Below are 21,394 nucleotides of genomic sequence, written 5' to 3' on the forward strand. Positions count from 1 at the left end.
TCACAAAGGTCATTGCAGGAAAGGTATACATGTATTGGGAAGGTGACAATAAATTCAGGGGCTGATCCATGTTCAAGAAAAGAAAGTAGATGGCAACGCTGGAGGAATCATGACTGATGTTTAGAAAATTTAAGAAGTTCTAAAGTTGTCCTTTTTAAATTTCTCTGCACTTCTGGGTTTGGCAAGGCACATGCCAACCTATGACAAAGAGAGGCTTTCTGCACAGCTGCCCAGTAAAATTGGCCTAAAAGCAGCTGTATGAGAAAATGCACCATCTGCAACATGTTCCTCTTTATGTTTTATATTTCTTTTAGCTTTAAATGACAACCAATTAATTATGATGTTCAAAAGATAAAATGACATTTACAATCATTTGGAACCAAATACAATAAAATATAATATGCAAACGGATCAGCAGTGGCAATCAATAGTACAGACTGCTAGGGATCTGAGCATCAAGAACTCGGATAACTGTTTGGGAAGAAGGTCACTGTTTTGATTTGATTTGGTTTGATTTTTGATTTTGTTTTGATTCATTATTGTCACATGTATTAGTATACACTGAAAAGTATTGATTCTATACAGACAAAACATACCGTACATAGAGAAGGAGAGAGTGCAGAATATAGTGTTGCAGTCAGAGCTAGGGAATAAAGTTTTAAGAATCATAAAATCCCGACAGTGCAGAAGTCAGTACAGTGCACTGTCACTGGTTAATGAATTTAACAAAACCAAAAATCTATTAACTATATAAGCAAAAATGTGCATTTTTATATTCTTATTAATTTCAACAATCATCACATAGTAATTAATGCTTTAAAATGAATTTGCAGTATTCAACTAAGACAGCCTTAGAAATCATTTAGTAATAATACTCCATTTTTTTTGCACTTTAACATTTTGAATTTGAGCACACCTTTGTCTTAATAGCAGCATTCCCATCTCTGAATCGTGCACAGACCCAGCAGGTGGTGACCAGAACTCTGGCTTTGAATTCTGAGTTAACAGCCAGCAGAAGGTTTGCATTCATTGGGTATGGGTGAGTTGTAAGCTCCTTATAATGTCCTGCCTCTATTCCTGTCATTTCCACTCACTGAGTTCTATATTTACTTATACATCTTATAGAATTGTGTTATCAAACAATATTTGTTGAAATAATGGAGATAAAATCAGGAGATGTAAAATGGAACCTCCCCACTAACTACCCACCTTCCTCCCAAACCCCCCACCCTAAACTCCTTAGAACTCCCAAAACGTTCTAAGTTCCCAACGTGTGGGAGAATGGGAGTAAATCCCACCAGTTTTTTTAGCGTGATTTCCAGAATGAACCTCTGACACTCTGCATCACAGAATCACAGAGTGCCCTAGTGGGATTGACTCTGGGAATCAGGGGGCGGGGCTTATACCCGCCTGAGAGACCGGCTGCATAGTGCTGAGTGGGCCCGTGCGCATGCGCAGTGGCCCCCCCCCTCCTGATCGTTGGTTAGCCCGATCACTGGCCAGTCCCACAAACCCCATCGCTGGCCTTCAGACACCCCCCACTCCCTGATCGCTGGATCGCCTCCCAGACCTCCCCAGGCCAGCCCTGATGTCCACCACACTCCCCCCCCCCCCCCCCCCCCCCCCAAATTCCCACAAGCCCCAATCTCCCCCCCGGCCTCCAGATCCTGATGACCAGCCCCGATCTTCCCCCCCGGACAGTCCCAATTCCCCTCCCACTGATGGCCACCACTCCCTCCCTCCCCACCGATCCCCGATGCCTGATGGGCAGTGCCAAGGTTCCCTGTGGGCAGTGCAAGATTTTCCCTCTGGCAGTGCCAGGTTGCCGGGCTGGCACCACCAAAGGGGCACCCCTCTTGCCCCCAACCTCCCGGGGGGCCTCAATGGCCTCTTCCCTCCAGCAGAATTGGGCTGCCTGTTCCCTGTTAGTGGGGAGCAGGAGTAAACCTCCTAGTGGAGGGAAGACGCGAGTGGGCTCAGAGAATTCAGTCCTGGGCCCACTAATAATATGGAAATGTAGATTTCCATATTGTAATCAGCTCCGCATCAGTTACGTCAAAATGCTTAGTTTTGGAGACCCACGAAGGCTGAGGCGCCCAGCAGGAAGCCAGTGAAATGGGCCCTGCTGATGCCTCCCGGCCCACTGCACTGCTCAAGTAGTGCAGCGAGCTGGGAGAATGGCCTACCAAGTCTTCAATGTTCTTCAGCCTGGAAGGTCAGAAAAGGTTGTTTCACAATAGGTTAAAAAAAATTAAAAACACAGCGGCTGTTCTTTGGTGGTCCTCAAAGCCAAATAGGCAAAGCTTCCAAGTCTTCAGGTTGTGGAGGATGGGGCTAATGAGGAGAATAAAGGAGAATACAGGCCTTCACTTTTATCTGTGTGTGAGTTTGGGATGGGGTGGGGTGTGGTCGCATAGTTCTCAGTTTTGGAGAGGGGTGTTCTGCTTTTTGTATAGTTATCTCATTCTCTGTATAGAATTATTTTATGTGAGGCGTCATTTGTTTCTGTGAGAGTCTGATCTTTTGTATGTATGAGGGGTTACTTTTAGGGGCTGTGCTTTTTCTGTACATGGAAGTTTCATAGTTTTACCACTGACATTATATGGGTATTGAATAATCACTTGTGGTTCACTCACTGGTTTTACCATATATCCAGTCCACGGCTCCAATCTCATTGATTATATGCATTTAAAAACTTATATTTAATAATACTAATAAGCCTAAGAATCCACCCACTCTAATTAAGATCTCAAACATTTAATTCAAAGAGCATCAAATCAACTTTAACTCTATGGGACTTGTTTTGAGACCAAACTACAAAGCTTGAAATTAATCCTGAATGTAAAATGCTTTTGGTTTTGTCATCTTAAATTATGATGCAGGAAAACATACAAAACGGAGCCGGCCATTCAATTCCTCAAGGCTATTATAATGACCTCAACGAGGCCCATGAGGTTGGCCTCTTGGAGTATGAGCTCCCTGATTGAGGTAATGATTGTCTGCCCAATCAGGGAGCCTCACCTGCATACATATTGAGGAATGTCAGGTCTACTAACACTTTGGATTCTGACTTTGTGCTTGAAGCACTCTTAGGAGTGGAGATAAATTTGTAAATAAAGGGAATCTGGTGAAGGGACACCGGCCTCTGAGGAGTTATTTTACCTATCCTGCTATTCAATCAGTTCATTGGTCATCAGTACCACGACTCAACTGCTTTATATACCTTGATTCCTATCATCTGTATCATTCCCTTTTTTTTAATCATTCGTCTGAACCTTTCCTGGATCTGCCCCAAAAGCAATGGCTTTAAAAATATATCATACCCGAATTGGCCTGCAATTCCAGTGCAATGCAGCAGAAACACCTATTGTGTCTGGCAGCACGACTATGGCAAATTGGTTTGCCAGCCTCATTAAGACTGCACCATTGAACTTCAAGTACCATTCATTAATTGGTGTATAGTGCTTTGATAAGTCCTGACGCTGTGAAAGGCACTATATGCATGAAAATCCCTTGTTATTTTTATTCACAACTCCAGAGGCAGCTTGCCAGTTCTAGTCGGGGAAGGAGATGGGTAAGGGGTCAGCAAGATGTGCTGGCTCTGAGGCCAGCTATGATTCTCAGGAGAGCCAAGTAGGGGGAAGGGAATTGAGTTGGATGAGCTGCTACCAGCAACTGCCCAAGCTTTCAATCAGGAGTTGGCTGGAGCATTCATATTCCTCTTGGCTTCATATTAAGGTAACATTTTTTAAAAATGGTTTAGCTTTCTTGTGGTCTCTATTCATCCCTTTCAGGACCAATTGTGTGACTGAACAAACTAATCGCAACAATGCATGCTGCAGTCAATCATGGTACAATCTGGCAAAGTGGCTTGAACAGGCATTAACTCGTTCATTTGCAAATGCAATGGGACTAACACCAGTATTCAGTGCATATCCTGGCTGTTTACTACAGTAGTTTAACATTTATTTTATTAGTCACAAGTAAGGCTTACATTAACACTGCAATGAAGCTACTGTGAAATTTACCTCGTTGCCACACTCTGGCGCCTGTTCAGGTCAATGCACCTAACAGCAAGTCTTTCAGACTGTGGGAGGAAACAGGAGGCCCGGAGGAAACCTATGCAGACACGTGCAAACTCCACATAGACAGTGACCCAAGCTGGGAATCGAACCCGGGTCCCTGGCGCTGCGAGGCAGCAGTGCTAACCACTGTGCCACCGTGCTGCCCCTGCTCTAACCATTATGATGGGCAGTGAACATGTGGCAAGGAATGAAATTTTCTTTTGTGCGGAAAGCGAGGAAGGATGAGATTGAGGTCTTTCACAATGTTTTTCCCAGATGGATGATTAGTGAACAACACTCACACTGCCAAGATTCACATTCAAGCCATTGCAAGGAGTCAACTCATCGGGAAATGAGGTGACATGAGGAAGCCGGTAACAAAATAAAAAGAACAATAGCCATTCAATATACGTGTTTGGTGTTTAACTTAGAGAATCATAGAAACCCTACAGTGCAGAAGGAGGCCATTCGGCCCACCGACTCTGCACCGACCAGAATCCCACCCAGGCCCTGCCCCCACATATTTTACCCGCTAATCCCTCTAACCTACACATCCCAGGACCCTCAGGGGCAATTTTTTAACCTGGCCAATCAACCTAACCCGCACATCTTTGGACTGTGGGAGGAAACCGGAGCACCCGGAGGAAACCCACGCAGACACGAGGAGAATGTGCAAACTCCCCACAGACAGAGCCGGGAATCGAACCCGGGACCCTGGAGCTGTGAAGCAGCAGTGCTAACCATTCGACATAACAGTATCTGCAATTGATAATATGTTACACTAGAGCTGTTTAGACCAGCATCCACTTGTAGTGCAAATTAATCCAGTGTGTTGAACATTAGATTCACTTTCAGGTTCACAGGCCTGTACACAAATGAATGGTATTACCATTCCAGTCTGTAATGTAAATGGTCACACTGATTAGGTTTGTAAAGGTTTTTAGTGATAATACAGCTTTCAGCAGATTGTATTGTAAATGCAATACTGTTTTTACTGTCAGTAATCTGCAAGAGAAAAAAAAACAGGCACCAAATTATTAAAAATGATTAAAGTTTCCCTGATTATTGGAAGTTTTCCAAGACACTTACCTGCCTCATCATATGCGGCAGAGAGTTTTTCAAGCACTTTACGGTCTATTGCAAGAATTTGCTGTTCCAGGATTGTTTGATGTGACAACACACTATTTTCCTTATCTTTTTCGTAGTCTTGTAGATGTTGCTTCAGAGCCTCGGGCAAGTGTATCTTCACATATTCCGCAGCCGACTGCACAGAAAAAGAAAGGAGAGCTCAAAGGAATGTCAACCAAATATTTATGACAATTGTGTTACAGAATATAGAAATGTTGTAGGAATTCAACAACTCTAATCATGGATTAGACTATTTATGTGACATTGCTGGCCGTCAACTTAAATACCGAGGTGTTTTCAAATAAGGTACTATGAAAAATTAATCTCTTCCCCAGTGAATATCAGAATTTTCAAATATTTGATGGATTTCAAAAAAAAATTGAACTTGAAATTGTTCCCCTTGTGACTTGCCGCAAATCAGATATTTCTAACTAGAACTACTGAATACAACCACTCAGAAAGTATGTGATTAATCTATTCTGCTGTGGGAAAGAGAACTATAGACCAGGATTCTCCCAAACAAAACTAAGTGCCCAACGACAGAAACGGGAGAACTTAGCTGAACGAATCTCCGACACTCTGTGCATCACAGAGTGCCTCAGGGGGATTTACGCTGATGGGGGGAAGGGGGGTGGGGCAGGGGTGCTTCATTCCGCCCAAGAGACCGGCATCAGTGCGCTGAGCAGGCCACTACACATGCGCCAATCTGTCAGTGCAGAGATTGGCACATGCGCACTGCACCCCCCCTTCCCCCAATCGCCAGTCTCTCAATCGGTAGCCTCCCCCCCCCCCCCCCCCCGTCGCCCCCAATTGTCGGCCTACCCGAACCATGACCATGCAGACATTACGACAAAAGATAACTGGACACCGCGCAACAATCGGCAGGCAGGAGTGTTCCCTTCTAGTCAGGCAACAGTTAAGGGCATTCAGCCTCTGATCTTTGGGTAAGCGTTCTCCAAGGTGACCTTCAAGACACATGACAATGTAGAATCGCCAAGCAGAAACTGATAGCTAAGTTCCGCACGCATGAAGACGGCCTCAACTAGGATCTTGGGTTCATGTCACACTACTTGTAACCCGTACCATACTGCCTGGGTTTGTAAAATCCTACTAACTGTCCTGGCTCGAGACAATTCACACCCCTTTAACCTGTGATTATCGCTGTCTCTCCACTCACACTATTTGTACCTATAAAGTCTTGATTACCTATAGAGACTCGCATTCCAACCATTTTTCACATTCCAATCTGTAATTATCTTGCTTTTGTGTCTTTGCCTGTATATGCCGTGCTTATGAACCTACCTCCTCTCATCTGGTGAAGAAGCAGTGCTCCGAAAGCTCGTGATTCCAAATAAACCTGTTGGACTTTAACCTGGTGTTGTGAGACTTCTTACTGTGCCCACCCCAGTCCAACTCCGGCACCTCCACATCATTTTTAACTTAACTAGGAATGGTTGGTCCTCCCCTTGGAATTTTTCTTCCTTATTGGAATGTATTTATTCTGCGTATTTAGAAATATCTCCTTAAATGTCTGCCAATGCATCTCTAATGGCCTAGCTCTCAATCAGAACTGCCCGATTTTTTTCGCTAGCTCTGTTTTCATGCCCCTATACTTTCCCTTATTTAAATTTGAAATACTAGTCTTAAACCCACTCTTCTCTCCTTCAAACCGAATGTAAAATTCAATCATATTATGACCTCTGCTGTCTCAGACGCCTTCACTATGAGGTCATTAATTAGTTCTACTCCTTTGCACAATACCATTTCTAGTATAGCCTGCTCTCTTGTTGGTTCCAGAAAGTGCTGATGTAAAAGTTAGTTTATTTATTAGTCACAAGTAAGGCTTACATTAACACTGCAAAGAAGTTACTGTGAAATTCCCCGAGTCGCCACACTCCGTCGTGCCTGTTCAGGTCAATGCACCTAACCAGTACATCTTTCAGACTGTGGGAGGAAACCGGAGCACCCAGAGGAAACCCATGCAGACATGGGGAGAATGTGCAAACTCCACACAGTCACCCAAGCCAGGAATCGAACCCAGGTCCCTGGCCAGGCCCCTGGCATTGTGAGGCAGCAGTGCTAATCACTGTGCCGCCCCATAATTTCTAAGAAATTATTCCAAAAACAGTATGTGTTTGTTATCTATGCTACCTTTGCCAATCTGATTTTTCCAGTCTTTCTGTGGATTAAAATCTCCCATGATAATTGCCACACCTTTCTGACAAGCTCCCATTAGTTTTTCTTTGATACCCTTTCCTAACATATGGTTACTGTTCGAGGGCCTGTAGAACACTCCATAGATGATTTCCTACCTTTATCATTCCTCATCTCGACCCAAACCCCTTCTGTGTCCTCTTTCCCTGAACTTGGGTGATCCTTTTCCGTTGTGTTACTGTCATCTTTAATTAATAGAGCCACCTCTCCTTCTTTTCCCAGCTTCCTGTCCTTACATACCCTTCAATATTCAGCAGCAACTGAACTATGCTCTCTATATTTGTGCAGTACTGAAGCAGTTAGCTGTGTTTTTTTCAGTTTTCTTGTTTTTTTTTATGGCTAACTAACCCCACAAGAGAGTGCAAAGCATCAAAGTGGCATTTATCAAAGTATTGACAAAGCCAGTTTAAAGATGAGATGAATGTCACCACATGGGATTTTGTTTCATAGAAACAACCAAACCCAATCCTATTCACTCAACTCTGCTTCCAATGTGTCAAAACTACAGTAGGACAATATCTGAATTGTTCAGAATATTTCAATATGTTATGATATACACTTTCCATTCTCTGTAATATAAATGCACAGTACACAAGAGGCACATTTTAAATTAGCTTCATAGCTGTGGGCTTTGGATGCCATTACTTTGGAATTCAATGGATCAATTTTGAACTTTTCATGATTTATCCTTTTTAGCAGCCTCAGGAACTGTTATCTATCCGCAGCATCCTTTGGCCAGAGGGAGTAATCATTGTAATTCCTCCTCAGGTGGCAGCCACCATGTTTGCTGCAGAGCGAGGTGTTTTATATCTCCTTTCCTCTCCTGAACTAACAATTTGGCAGTGAGAAGTTTCCAACAACCCTGCAAAAACATAGAACATTCTTCACTTCCATGGCTGAACATTAAAATGTCTGACGAATGCTAAGATTGAAATTCAAACCTGTGAGTGCAAGGAGCCCTGATTTTCCAGAAAGAACTGAACTTAGTGTAATTTCAAATTGCTAGTGACATTTCTGAAGGCATCTGTGAATTTGCCGAATACTTACAGATACAATCATTACCAAACCGTCTGTGTCTATGTATGTTTTTGAGTTCTGAGCGTCAGGGAGTGACAAAAAAAACCCACAATCAAGCAGCACGAGGCCAGTAAAATGTGAAAAGCCAACATCACCACGACATGACTTCTGCATGAGTGATATCAATCTGCAATTTCACTGCCTTATCAAATATTTGATTGAACTGTTTAAAAATAACACTTTAAAAGCAAGGAAACACATTGAGTTAAGATAGCTGCTACAAGTCTGGCATTGTAAGTTGACTAGTTCCTGGAAAGTTCCGATATGAATTATAATTCAGACACGCCACAGCATCCTTCTATGGAATGTCACACCTGCTGATGTCAAGAACAACTTCAAAGGATTTACTGAAATCTGTACTGGGCCTCACATTGTATTTCTATAAGGCTACCTCTTCAGCAGAGATAGGAAATTGACTAGAGCACGGAAAGGTATTTTTCCTATCACATCAAGATGGATGGTGAATCATTCAGAAGCTAATGCTGGAGCATTATAGGCCAGAGACAACATCCACAGGCGGTTCATACATCAGCTTGACAAACATCTTCTGAAATTATTGGTGGGATTCTTTGACTGCGCTCGCCTCAAAACCGGAGAATCCCGGGGCCTGAGGACGATGGACCGTGGCAAGGTCTTGTGGTGGGCACGATGGGAGAATTTGGGTCCATTATGGGGAAGACATGTGTGTATGGGGGGGAGGGGGGGGGGGAGTCATGTGATTGGATACTAGAAAAAACATTTTTTAAAATCTCTTTTGAATATAGCATGCAACTATCGAAACTGCAATTTAGTAAAGCTGCCAATGAAACAGCTCTCTCTTTTCTCTCCCAAGTTAAAAACCAATCTCTATTTTCATTTAAAATCCAGGACAGAGATAGAGAACTTTTCACTGAAAGCACTCAATTTGATGATTGAGAAATCATCAAATTCTGGAAGACTCATTATATTTAAAAAATAAATTGCCTCTGGCAATTACAGTTTTACAGGGGCTTCAACTCCTGAAATCTCAAGACCACTGTTGAAAAAAGTCTACTGCAACCAAGGGCTCATAAACAGTGAACTCATTTTATTTTTACCTTTCAGCATTGAATTTAATTTGTCCAAGGAAATAACTATCTACAGTATTACTTGTAAATTTTTCATGCTTGTTTGTGTGTGTGTAGTGATGGTGGTGGTGGAGGGGGACGGTGTGGGCAAGGATGTTGCAAACCCAGGTTTAACTTTTTAAATATTCCTGATTTGTTTACCTGGGTGGGTTTTAACTGATGCTAAACTAACCCCTTTCTTGTTTTAAACTCAATAAAGTCTACTGGACTAGTTTCTTCACATTCAGCATGTAAATAGTTAAGCACAGACAGTGCGTAAATTCCTTCATCCATCTAAACTCATAGAGAACCCTGTTATGACCAGACTTGGGGTGTTAAGCTAGGTGAATCATTTTTACTCCTCCTCATGTGGCCGTAACTTCAAAAATATTGTGGGTGAGATTTTACGGCCTCTCCAGCCGTGTGTTTCCCGGCAGCACACTGTTCGCTAGCGGCAGGATTCTCTGGTCCCGCTGCTGTCAATGGGATTTCCCATTGCCATCACTTCACACTGCCACAAAACCCGTGGATGGGGGTACGCTGTTGGCGGAACCAGAAAATCCCGCTGGCATGAACGGCCGGAGAATCCCGGCCCTTACGTTTAATCACAGTTTAATCACAATTTACAGTATTCTGTTCAAATATACTTGAATTCATTTAAAGTTTAGTTGTTGAATACATATTTCTTTGGTGCTTTAACAGTAGGGTGGTTTGAGACAGGTTAACTGGGAAAGTAAGAAAGTGCTGTGATTAGCTGTTAAGTAGGTTGAATTATTAGTTGCTTTTCACTTGGCGATTGTACAAGATAGTAAAAGTTTGAACTCAGTAGCAAGATGCCAAAATACTGTCCATTTTGCCTCAGAAGAAGCGCAGTTGGAGGAGATGTTTTGCTATAAGTAATAAATGAAGTTTGATTCTTGTCAGGATTTGCTGCCAGGAGATAACAGAGGAAAAGTAAGATAACAGTGTATGCATTTTCAAGTTAAACACATGATTGTGTTGTAGAATGATATGTCAGTCCCATGGACCCTCAGGTGTACAGCACATATACAATAAGGCCTGAATTTTCACTCCCGAGTCAGCTGTGTGAAGTTAGGAAATTTCCTGACTCCACAAATCCAAACCACCAGATTTTTACTCCATGGAGGTGGGTACGTATTGGAATCAGACCTGCCGCCTTCAGAAACAGGGGCTGCCAAGTGCCAAGATGGGCTGTTTAAAAGGCCCACCTTAGTGCTCTAGAACTTTGCCCTTGTAATAAAAACAGTGAACCAAAAAGCAGATCTCACCCCTCATGGAAAACTCTCCATGCCCCAGTCATGCCATTTCAAGCTAGCAATGCTCCTCTATCGACCCTCTGTGCTATCATATGCCTTTCTACTCACTTCCAAGGCTCCTTATAGCCCCTATGTCAAATTGGTGTCAACCCATGACCTCCACTTGACCTCACCATGATCCCTTATTAACACTTTGAAAACTTAGTGCCAATGTACGCCAACCTATGCCACCCCACCCACCACCCTTTTTCTTTACACCCTCTATGCCAATTTTCCCAAGATGAAATAAGATGAAGTTCTAGGTATATATTACAGACTTCACTATACATAAAAAACTCTCATTGATAAAAGTCCATTCAATATGTAAATTCCTTCAAGTACCTAATCCCCTTGTAAAAACAAACATTTGTAGTCATAGGCCCACATCAAAGACAGCTAATCATTTATAAGCACTTGGAGCTGTCAATCAAACAGTGCACTTACAGGGCCTTCCAGTGTGATAATGGTAGGTTATGGAAGCAGTCAAGCAGTAATAATGCTATGATGATAGTCTTCAGGCTTATGTCAACAAACAACCATTGAAACTGCAAAGCACAGTTTTTTTGACACAGGATGCTGGATTTTTAGAGTCTTTAACTTGATAGTTTAACATTTCCACAGACGTTATTCGCTTTTTATGCATTTTCACTTCTACTGTTAAAGATCCCAGGGTCTTTCAGGGTCAGAATTTTCTAGCTGTTCATGCCGGCAGGTTCCTTTGGTCCCACTGCAGTGAGTGGAGATTTGGCTGAGTGCCAAATTCTCCGTCCTCGCTTGCAGCAGCAACGGGGCATGAATGGCCAGAGAATTCCAGCCCTGTTCTCTCCAAAGAACTCGGGCAGGTCTAGGTTTTTTTTCCTCAAATCTGTAAAGTCCCCAATTCGTGGTTCAGAAACCCCGGTAACAAAAATTGCTTCTGAGTGAAGGCAGATGTACTTTTAAATGTGTAGCTGCATTAGTTAATCGCGCTAGTGTGAAATTCCTCGTTTTCCCTATTCCCACTCTGGCTTAAGTCGTGAGTGCTAGAAACTGGGTGGGACTTCTGGATCCTGGGCCCCAGTGCCATTTTGCCTAAGAGCCCTTTCATCTCTGAGAAAATTTGGGCCTAATTGTTGAAAAATTTAAATCAGATGATCTCTGTGTTTGAGCAATAATGGGCTATTCCAAAGTAAAGAGAAGATGAGCGGTATTAACAATTATCTCCAAATGTGGTGACTCAAGAAGCAGTTCAGGCTATGGTAATGTGTAGAAAAACAGAAATGCCTGACAGTCTGTTGGGACAGCAAAATGGGATAGAATTCACTGAAATGTGTGTTGGAAGAAGTTTTGAATAGAAATAATCACAATATTCCTGAATGAGATGTAATAGAGTTTACTGTTAAACTTTTAACATTAAGTATCATGTAGCCAATTTAACCTTATCAAAGTGTCTCATTATCTAGACCAACAATCCCTCTAATGTGCACAGCCTTCTCACAAAGGCCATGCACAAGTTAACCCCTTTATGTTACATGAGGGGGCTGCTGCAGCAAAAAAAATATATAGGGCATTTAATGAATCAGCTATGCACTCAAAAGAAAAGGATAGGCTGATCAAAACATCAGAAAATAGGGGCAGAATTTTCCCATCCCGTCCACCGCGGAAATCGTAGAAAGCAGAACAGAAAATTTGGCAGACCATTTAAAGGTCCATTGATCTCAGGTGGGAATTTCCAGTCGAAAATCCCACCCTGGATATGAGTACAGAATGTCTCAAAGATTTCCATGTATTATAAAGAAATAATTTCCAATATTCAGACATGAGGGAACTGGCAAACTAATTAATAGAGAATCAATTACCAGTTTGAAGAATAGTAATTTTTCTGGCCTCAGGAAAAGTCAATTTTCAAAAATGCAAATGAAGACTGCACCTATTTGACAACAACTCAATTCAGTTAAAACACTAAAACAGAGGAGGGATTTTTCATGTTGTACAGAAATCTAACCTTGTATAGATCAGGATGAACATCAATCCAAAATGAATCTTTTATGAGTTACCATATGGGCTATTTTAATTTGTGACTCATTTTTAGTGCACTATTAGATTTTGTGATTAATTCTTTGGCTCATTGCCAGTGACCTTCATGTTGCTTTCATGCTTGGCAACTTAGACACTGATAGTATTTGCACATTCTAGTTTTTAAATATCAATTGTACCATATGGCACTGTGGAAGAATCTTATACTCATAGCAGAGTTATACAGATATTCTCTAGTGCTTTTAATAAGGTTAAAATTGATGATCATATAACAAGGAATATGGTTTTGCCATTTAGCATGACAGCAATTCCCTTTTTGAATTAAGTCCAGAAGAGTTAAATCAGATGTCAGTTCCTGGATTAAAAACCAGTCTAATTATGAGCAACATGAACAGTTCACTGTTCCTAGCAAGTCTAGAAAGTAAAGAATTAGAAGGAAGTCAATCTGCTAGGTCCACAATTGATTCACTCTCATCATCAAAATTTCTGGCAGTACCTTCTGATAGTGACAAGGATTCTGAACTATTTAGCATGTATTCATATAATAGGTTTATGTTCTGAAATTCATCTTGCGAGAATTGAAGAGATGAGGAAAATGTCCAAAAAGACTATTGAAATTTCTCTGATTTTCAGATAATTCAAAATCTATTTTCTTTAACATCAGGAATGTAAAACTCTGCTAACAATTCTCAAACATGAAGGTCACTTGGGAAAGTTATAAACAAAGTGCTAAATATGTTAATGCTTTAGTCTTCTTAAGGGTATAAATCATTGACTGTTTTTTACATTTTTGGGAACTTCCACTTTATTATTCATCTTTTTGTTACCTCTTGTGTTTTCTCTTATGCTTGCGAATGGAGCAGAAATTTTAATTACTTTTCTATTACATTAACACAGGGTTAATGGATCCTTTAAAGTTCAAGAGGAGGCACTTTTGGAATGATTATCAAGGTAGTTTGAGATATTATAGTCTGAATATTGCTCATTGAAAAGGTAACCAAAAATGAAGAATGAGAGATGGAACCTTCAAAATGACATAAATAATTGCCAATAATTTGTTGAAAAATGCTGCTGCCTCTTAATAAAGGTACAAGTATCAATATACATAGCTGTTGGTTTTTAAACACCCAAGATCCTTCAGGGATTTCTAAGGGGAGTATCTTAGGCCCAACCACCTACAAGTGCTTCACCTATGACCTTTCCTCCATCATAAGATCAGAATTAGAAACATTCCCCGAAATGTCACAATCCATGCTAATGTAGTAAGGACCTGGGAAAAAATCCGGTCTTGGGCTTTCTAGTAACTGGCAACCATCACACTACACATGTGCCAAGCAATGACCATCTTCAGCAAGAGTTTAACCACTTTCCATGCACATTGAATGGTATTACCACTGTCAAATTCTTCAATTAACATCATGGTATTTACAATTGACCAAAAAATTTACTGGACCAGCCAGTTAAATATTATGACTATAAGAGCAGATAAGAAGTTGGATATTCTGCTTTGAGCAACTGATATCTTAATTCCTGAAAGCTTTTCCATCATTTACAAGGCACAACTCTGATGTATGAATACTGTCCATTTGCCTGGGTGAATCTGGTTCCAACAGCGATCAAGAAGCTTAACACCATTCAGGACTAGGCAGTCTACTTAATTGGCACCTCATCCATAACCTTCAATATTCACTCCTGCCATCACCAGTGCATTTTGGCAGCAGTGCGCATCAACTCCAAGATGCACTATAGCAACTTGCCAAGTCTTCATTAACAGGACCTCCCAAACTTGCTACCTCTGCCACACAGAAGGATAAGGGTAGCAAGTTCAAGGGAACACCACACCTTCCGAGTTCCCCTCCATGTCACATTCCATTCTGACTTGAAAAATATATCACCATTCCTTCGTCGTTACTAGTCCAAGGTTGTAGAACTCTCTACCCATCAGCACTTTATGAGTACTTCAACCACATGGGCCCCACAGCAGTTTTTCACCACCAACTTATCATGGGCAATTAGGGTAGAGCCATAACTTCTAGCCTTGCCAGTGATGCCCATATTCTGTGATTGAATAAATAAAATGTAAGTCAGTCTACAAAACAGATGAACAGTTTCAGAAAACTGAAAAACCAGAATGGAACTGAAAAGCAGCCAGGTTCTGCTACAACAAAATAATCAAATAAATTTTTATTTTTCTTCATTACATTACATTTCAGGACTTTTATTCATATTATGCAAACACATCTGCAATTTAATTTAAAAACTGAAGCCTGATGTATAAGTGAGAAAAAGTACTTTTCATTGGAATGTAGTAGTGTTTGAATTTGTCATGATGTTCAGGTCTACTGTTGGGTAAATGAAGATGAAAGTACATAAAAATGTCATTTTTGGAATGGGTTATTTCTCTGTGGTCCAGAGAATCACGCTTGTTTCCACTTACACCTGGCTGCAGATTGTGTTGGGCTCCTTTTGGTGTAGGAGGCTTCAGTCTGACTGATCAAGCATTTTAAAATGGTATTCAGATGACAATGGAGTGGTTATTTCACCCATTCCAATATAATTGCCCTCTACCAGGTTTTTGCCAGGTTGCAGGGGTCAAAATTCCCATCAAAAGGTTTGGCTGTTAAAATGGAAAACAAATAAAATCACCTTGCCTCAAACTGGACTCCGTCTTGACTATATACGAGTCAAATTTACTGTCAAAATAAAAGTAAAGCCAACAGCACTGTTCTTTATGTGCAAATTGTGTCGCAATTTTTGACGAGGTTAAACACAAAATTGGGAGGTTGCAGTCTGAGATGAGCTGTTTATTTGTAAATTTCCTGAAATGGTGATAAATCTTAATTTCTACCTAACTCTCTCTCATTGAAAATGAACTACAACAGAAATGAAGGCTGGAATTCTCCCAAAATAAATCTAGGGCCCGATTCTTTCATCGCGACCCGCAACTTTTCTGGCGGGTCCGGTCGGGAGAATCGCATAGAAATCATAGAAACCCTACAGTGCAGAAGGAGGCCATTCGGCCCATCGAGTCTGCACTGACCACAATCCCACCCAGGCCCTACCCCCACATATTTTACCCACTAATCTACGCATCCCAGGACTCTAAGGGGCAATTTCTTTAACCTGGCCAATCAACCTAACCCGCACATCTTTGGACTGTGGGAGGAAACCGGAGCACCCGGAGGAAACCCACGCAGACACGAGGAGAATGTGCAAACTCCACACAGACAGTGACCCGAGCCGGGAATCGAACCCAGGACCCTGGAGCTGTGAAGCAGCAGTGCTAACCACTGTGCTACCATGTCGGCCATTTCGTGGGAATCGCGCATGCGTTGGGAACGCATGCACGTCTCCCAGAGCCGGAGTACAGTCGGCGTACAGACCACGCTGGAAACCAGCGGGAAGAGAGGTAACTCATTTGAATCTTTTTTTAATGCATTATAAATATATTTTGCATGTCATTATGGGGCCCGGCACAGAACTTGCCGGGCCCGATAGCATCTCCCACCCTGCCCAGGAGTATTTCACTCCGGCGGGGTATAGAGTAGCTCCCCACGTTCGGGGAACTAGTGGGAAATCCCGCCAGAATGAAGGGGGGGCAATGGGGCCCACCAGGGGGTCAGGCAGCGGGGGGGGGGGGGGGTGATGCCCCACGGGCATGGGCACCCTGGCAGCGCCAGCCTGAGCCCCCTCGCACTGCCCAAGGGACAAAGTGCCCATGCCCAGGGGGCACCTTGGCACTGCCCACTGGGCATCAGTCAGTGCCAAGGGGAGTGGGGCCTATTGTGGGCTGGGCCTAGGGGGGATTGGTGGGGGTGGGGGATCCCACTGCCACTCTGCATGGGGATCAGTCTGGGCTGGAGGGAGGCAAGCGTTCGGGGCAGGCTGGTTGATGGTATGCCGGGGGAGGGGGGCGCTGCCTCTCGGGGGGCGGGGGCGGGGGGGGGGAGGTCGTGTGGGGGTCAGCGATTGTGACCTCTGCATTGCAGAGTGGGGAGATTCAGGTCTAAAGTTGCACTGAAAAAACAGTCGTGATCTCGAGCAGTTTTCCCACCAATTCAGCACTTTTGGGAGAATCGCCCCGCTAAGTTCCCAGGGTGTGGGAGAAAGGGAGTGTTTCACGCCTTTTTTTTGCTACTTACCAGAGCACATCTCCAACACTCTGAGCACTGTAAAGTGCCTCAGCGGGATTCACTCTGACACTGTGCCAGGCTGGCACTGCCCAAGGGGCACCTCCATTACCCCTGACCTCCCTGGCCGGCCTCAATGGCTTCTGTTCCCTCCAGCTGATTTCAAAATGATAATCAGCTCCATGCCAATTTCTGGCACAGAGCTGATAATGCTAAAATACTTAGCCTGGGAGGCACGTGAAGGCTGTGGCACCCAGCGCAGCGTGAATCCCGTGAAACAGCTGCCACTGATGTCTTCCAGCCCACTGCGCTACTCAAGCAGCGTGTTGAGAGAATCCCGGCCGAAGTCTTACTTTTACAGCTTTTGTTTTTTTCTTTCTGTCTCTTTTTTTTCTCTCTCTTAATACATACTTTTTCCTTGTCATTACCTGATTTGAAATTGAATTCATTCCTCTACCTTACACTTCCTGGCTCAGACTGCACTTTTCAGTCCTCAAACCTTCAAGGCGATTAGGTTAAGGAGATGCACAGCTGTTTGCTCCATTTACGCAGGTCCCAATTGCCCTATAGAGGGCATCTCCCAATTAGAGCAAGTTACAGTATCGTGTAAATTAACTGGGCAGAGGCAAGCAATGCTTTATCTTACATATGTGCTTTTTGCTCCTCAGCTACAGTAAATTTCAGCCTATAGTATTTGATAGAATACATTGTCCTTATGAGAAAGGAGAAAGACTTACCCAAAATCAGGAAAATCATTTTTAAAAATGGCTTGGGCAACTTTTCGTTGGTTAGATTATGGTCTTTTTGGATCTGCATTCCATTCATCTGATTAGATGAACATCTTCTTTGACTGTAGAATTATAGAATCCTAGAATGTGTGGCTCGGTGGTCTATGTGGAGTTTGCACATTCTCCCTGTCTCTGTGTGGGTTTCATCCGGATGCTCTGGTTTACTCCCACAGTCCAAAGATGTGTAGGTTAGGTTGATTGGCCATGCTAAATGGCCCCTTAGAGTAAGGGGGATTAGCAGGGTAAATATGCGGGGTTATGGGGATAGGGCTTGGGTGAGATTGTTGTCGGTGCAGACTCAATGGGTCAAATGGCCTCCTTCTGCACTGTAGGGATTCTATAATTCTTCCATGATTGTATGGTTAGAGCACAGAAGGAAGCTATTCGATGAGTCAAGGTGAATTTCACAGTCTCAATCCAGCCCCTAATGCAATCACTCAGAGAGGCTGCTGGCTGATATGGGAAATACAAAATTGCAACGTGGTGTATGCATCTGAGATAAAGTAAAGGGACCTCTACTCTGTATCTAACTGCCTCAAACTGACTTGAGAGTAATTGGTGCCGAGAAAGGCTGTGTGATGGTAACAGCATGTGTTTCATTACCCAGCACAAAGACCTGTAATCTTAAACAACAGCTATTTCCAAGCAGCATACGCATGATAAAATTGTAGTCTTGTCCCTTGCGTATTTTGTGAACATCTGTTTTGCACTCACACTGACTTAAAGCAGCTCTCTGCATTTTCTATTAGAAATAAGTGTTTAAAATAGTTACATTTATTACAGGGTTCAAAATTCAGGGACGGTACGTGAATTCACCCTTGAAAACACCCAAAAAGCCTTGGAAAATTCAACCGCAGGGCTGACCAATGAGAGAAATGTCATCGCCTTACATAGAAGTCATCGAATTGGTGAGGAACTGCTCCTCCAATCACAAATTGGTTCTCTACCACGCTTGCTGCCGATAGGCTCAACCATGACCCGGTTATAGTATATTTTATTATTTTTAAGCCCATGAGTAAAACTGAGCTGTGATTATAGAACTTGGCTTTTGATTTATCTGGTAGGAATTAGCACATTTCAAGTGGTCGAGCAACACCTGTTGTCAGAGCAGGAATTCCTATTACGAGGTTATGATTCTGATAATAATACAAATATGGGTTCTGAGGGTCTTGGGGGGGAATTCGATGGAGATGGAAGAGGTGCCGGAGGATTGCGGATGTGGTTCCTATTTTCAAGAAGGGGAATAGGGATAGCCCAGGTAATTACCGACCGGTGAGTCCAACCTCAGTGGTTGGTAAACTGTTGGAGAGGATCCTGAGGGACAGGATATATGAGCATTTAGAGAGGTTTAGTATGCTCAAGAATACTCAGCATGGCTTTGTCAAGGGCAGATCGTGCCTTACGAGCCTGGTGGAGTTCTTCGAAAATGTGAATAAACACATTGACGAAGGGAAGGCGGTAGATGTGGTTTATATGGATTTTAGCAAGGCGTTCGATAAGATCCCCCATGCAAGGCTTCTAGAAAAAGTGAGAGGGCATGGGATCCAAGGGGCTGCTGCCTGATGGATCCAGAACTGGCTTGCCCAAAGGAGGCAGAGAGTGGGTATAGATGGGTCTTTTTCTAAATGGAGGTCAGTCACCAGTGGTGTGCCCCAGGGATCTGTTCTGGGACCCTTGCTGTTTGTCATTTTCATAAATGATCTGGATGATGAAGCGGAGGGATGGGTTGGTGAGTTTGCCGACGACACGAAGGTTGGTGAGGTTGTGGATAGTCTGGAGGGATGTCAGAAGTTACAGAGGGACATAGATAGGATGCAAGACTGGGCGGACAAGTGGCAGATGGACTTCAACCCAGATAAATGCGTTGTGGTCCATTTTGGTAGGTCAAATGGGATGAAGGAGTACAATATAAAGGGAAAGACTCTTAGTACTGTAGAGGATCAGAAGGACCTTGGGGTCCGGGTCCATAGGACTCTAAAATCGGCCCTGCAGGTGGAGGAGGTGGTTAAGAAGGCGTATGGTGTGCTGGCCTTTATCAATCGAGGGATTGAGTTTAGGAGTCCGGGGATAATGATGCAGCTATATTAGACCCTCGTCAGACCCCACTTGGAGTACTGTGCTCAGTTCTAGTCGCCTCACTATAGGAAGGATGTGGAAAAGATTGAAAGGGTGCAGAGGAGATTTACAAGGATGTTGCCTGGATTGAGTGGCATGCCTTATGAGGATAGGCTGAGGGAGCTCGGTCTTTTCTCCTTGGAGAGACTAAGGATGAGAGGAGACCTAATAGAGGTGTATAAGATGTTGAGAGGCATAGATCGGGTGGACTCTCAGAGGCTTTTTCCCAGGGTGGAAATGTCTGCTACGAGAGGACACAGGTTTAGGGTGCTGGGGGGTAGGTACAGGGGAGATGTTAGGGGTAAGTTTTTCACACAGAGGGTGGTGGGCGAGTGGAATCGGCTGCCGTCAGTGGTGGTGGAGGCGAACTCAATAGGGTCTTTTAAGAGGCTCCTGGATGAGTACATGGAGCTTAATAGGATGGAGGGTTATAGGTAGGTCTAGAAGGTAGGGACGTGTTCGGCACAACTTGTGGGCTGAAGGGCCTGTTTGTGCTGTAGTTTTTCTATGTTTCTAGGTTTCTAATGCATGCTCCAGACCCAGAGGTAAAGTCCCTGGGTTGGATCCTCCCATTTCAGCCGAAGACAATAAATTCCGATCTCTGAGTTTCTAATTTGCACAGTGTGCATTATCTGAAATCCACTATTTAAAAAGCCATTGCAGAAATGGAATTGTAATGTGTCATGTCCAGTACAGGCATGAGGAAATTACAAATCTTAAAGCTGCATATTGTTTAAAAGTTGACGCAAAAGCTTTTAAGATGATGGCTGTATATTATGTGACTTTGGCAGTATTAATTCCAGAGAGACCTGAATCTCAGGCAAATACCTAATTACATATGGATAATCAAGGCCACTTGTGGAATTCACGAACTCCTTTGTTAAGGATGAACCATAAAATACAGGACTATGATATTCCAGCTGATTAGTTTTACTGTTTTGCCATGGACAACATAGATGTCAAAATTCGGTGGGTGTTAGTTGAATATGAAATAGGTTTCATTAACCTTTCATAGTACTATGGTAGCTCCATTTGGTGTGAGAAGCCACAAATAGGATATTTACTAGCTTGACACCCCATTTTTTTGGAAAAGGACCTTGGCCTTGTGCCAGGTCACATGGGTAAGGCAGCCATGTTTATTATCTGCTTTTAAAACTAACAGTAAGAAGTCTCACAACACCAGGTTAAAGTCCAACAGGTTTATTTGGCAGCACTAGCTTTCGGAGCCTCAAGCTCCTTCTTCAGGTGAGTGTTATTTAAAAATAACAGCAGAAGCTGTTCAGGTTAAAAGCATGACAGATAACATCAGAAATGCCATCTAAGCCATCAAATCAGCTGCATGCCAACTGCGCAGCCAGGATAACACACAGCTATACCTTGAAAGTGGGAGAAGAACTCTTCCCTTAACATGTTTCAACTGGCGGCACGGTAGCACAGTGGTTAGCACTGCTGCTTCACAGC

At 43.0% G+C, this 21,394-nt stretch overlaps 1 protein-coding gene across 1 annotated transcript in view; it reads right to left on the minus strand.

Moving 5' to 3' along the window:
• ppm1lb (protein phosphatase, Mg2+/Mn2+ dependent, 1Lb) overlaps nucleotides 1-21,394 on the minus strand; it is a 156,766-nt gene that overhangs the window by 30,755 nt on the left and 104,617 nt on the right. Inside the window, exon 2 of the mRNA XM_078209031.1 lies at nucleotides 5,154-5,328. Coding sequence (XP_078065157.1) covers nucleotides 5,154-5,328 — 175 coding nt within the window. The remainder of the gene's footprint in view (nucleotides 1-5,153; nucleotides 5,329-21,394) is intronic.

This window comes from Mustelus asterias, chromosome 3 (assembly GCF_964213995.1).
Source record: "Mustelus asterias chromosome 3, sMusAst1.hap1.1, whole genome shotgun sequence".
NCBI classification, from domain to species: domain Eukaryota; kingdom Metazoa; phylum Chordata; class Chondrichthyes; order Carcharhiniformes; family Triakidae; genus Mustelus; species Mustelus asterias.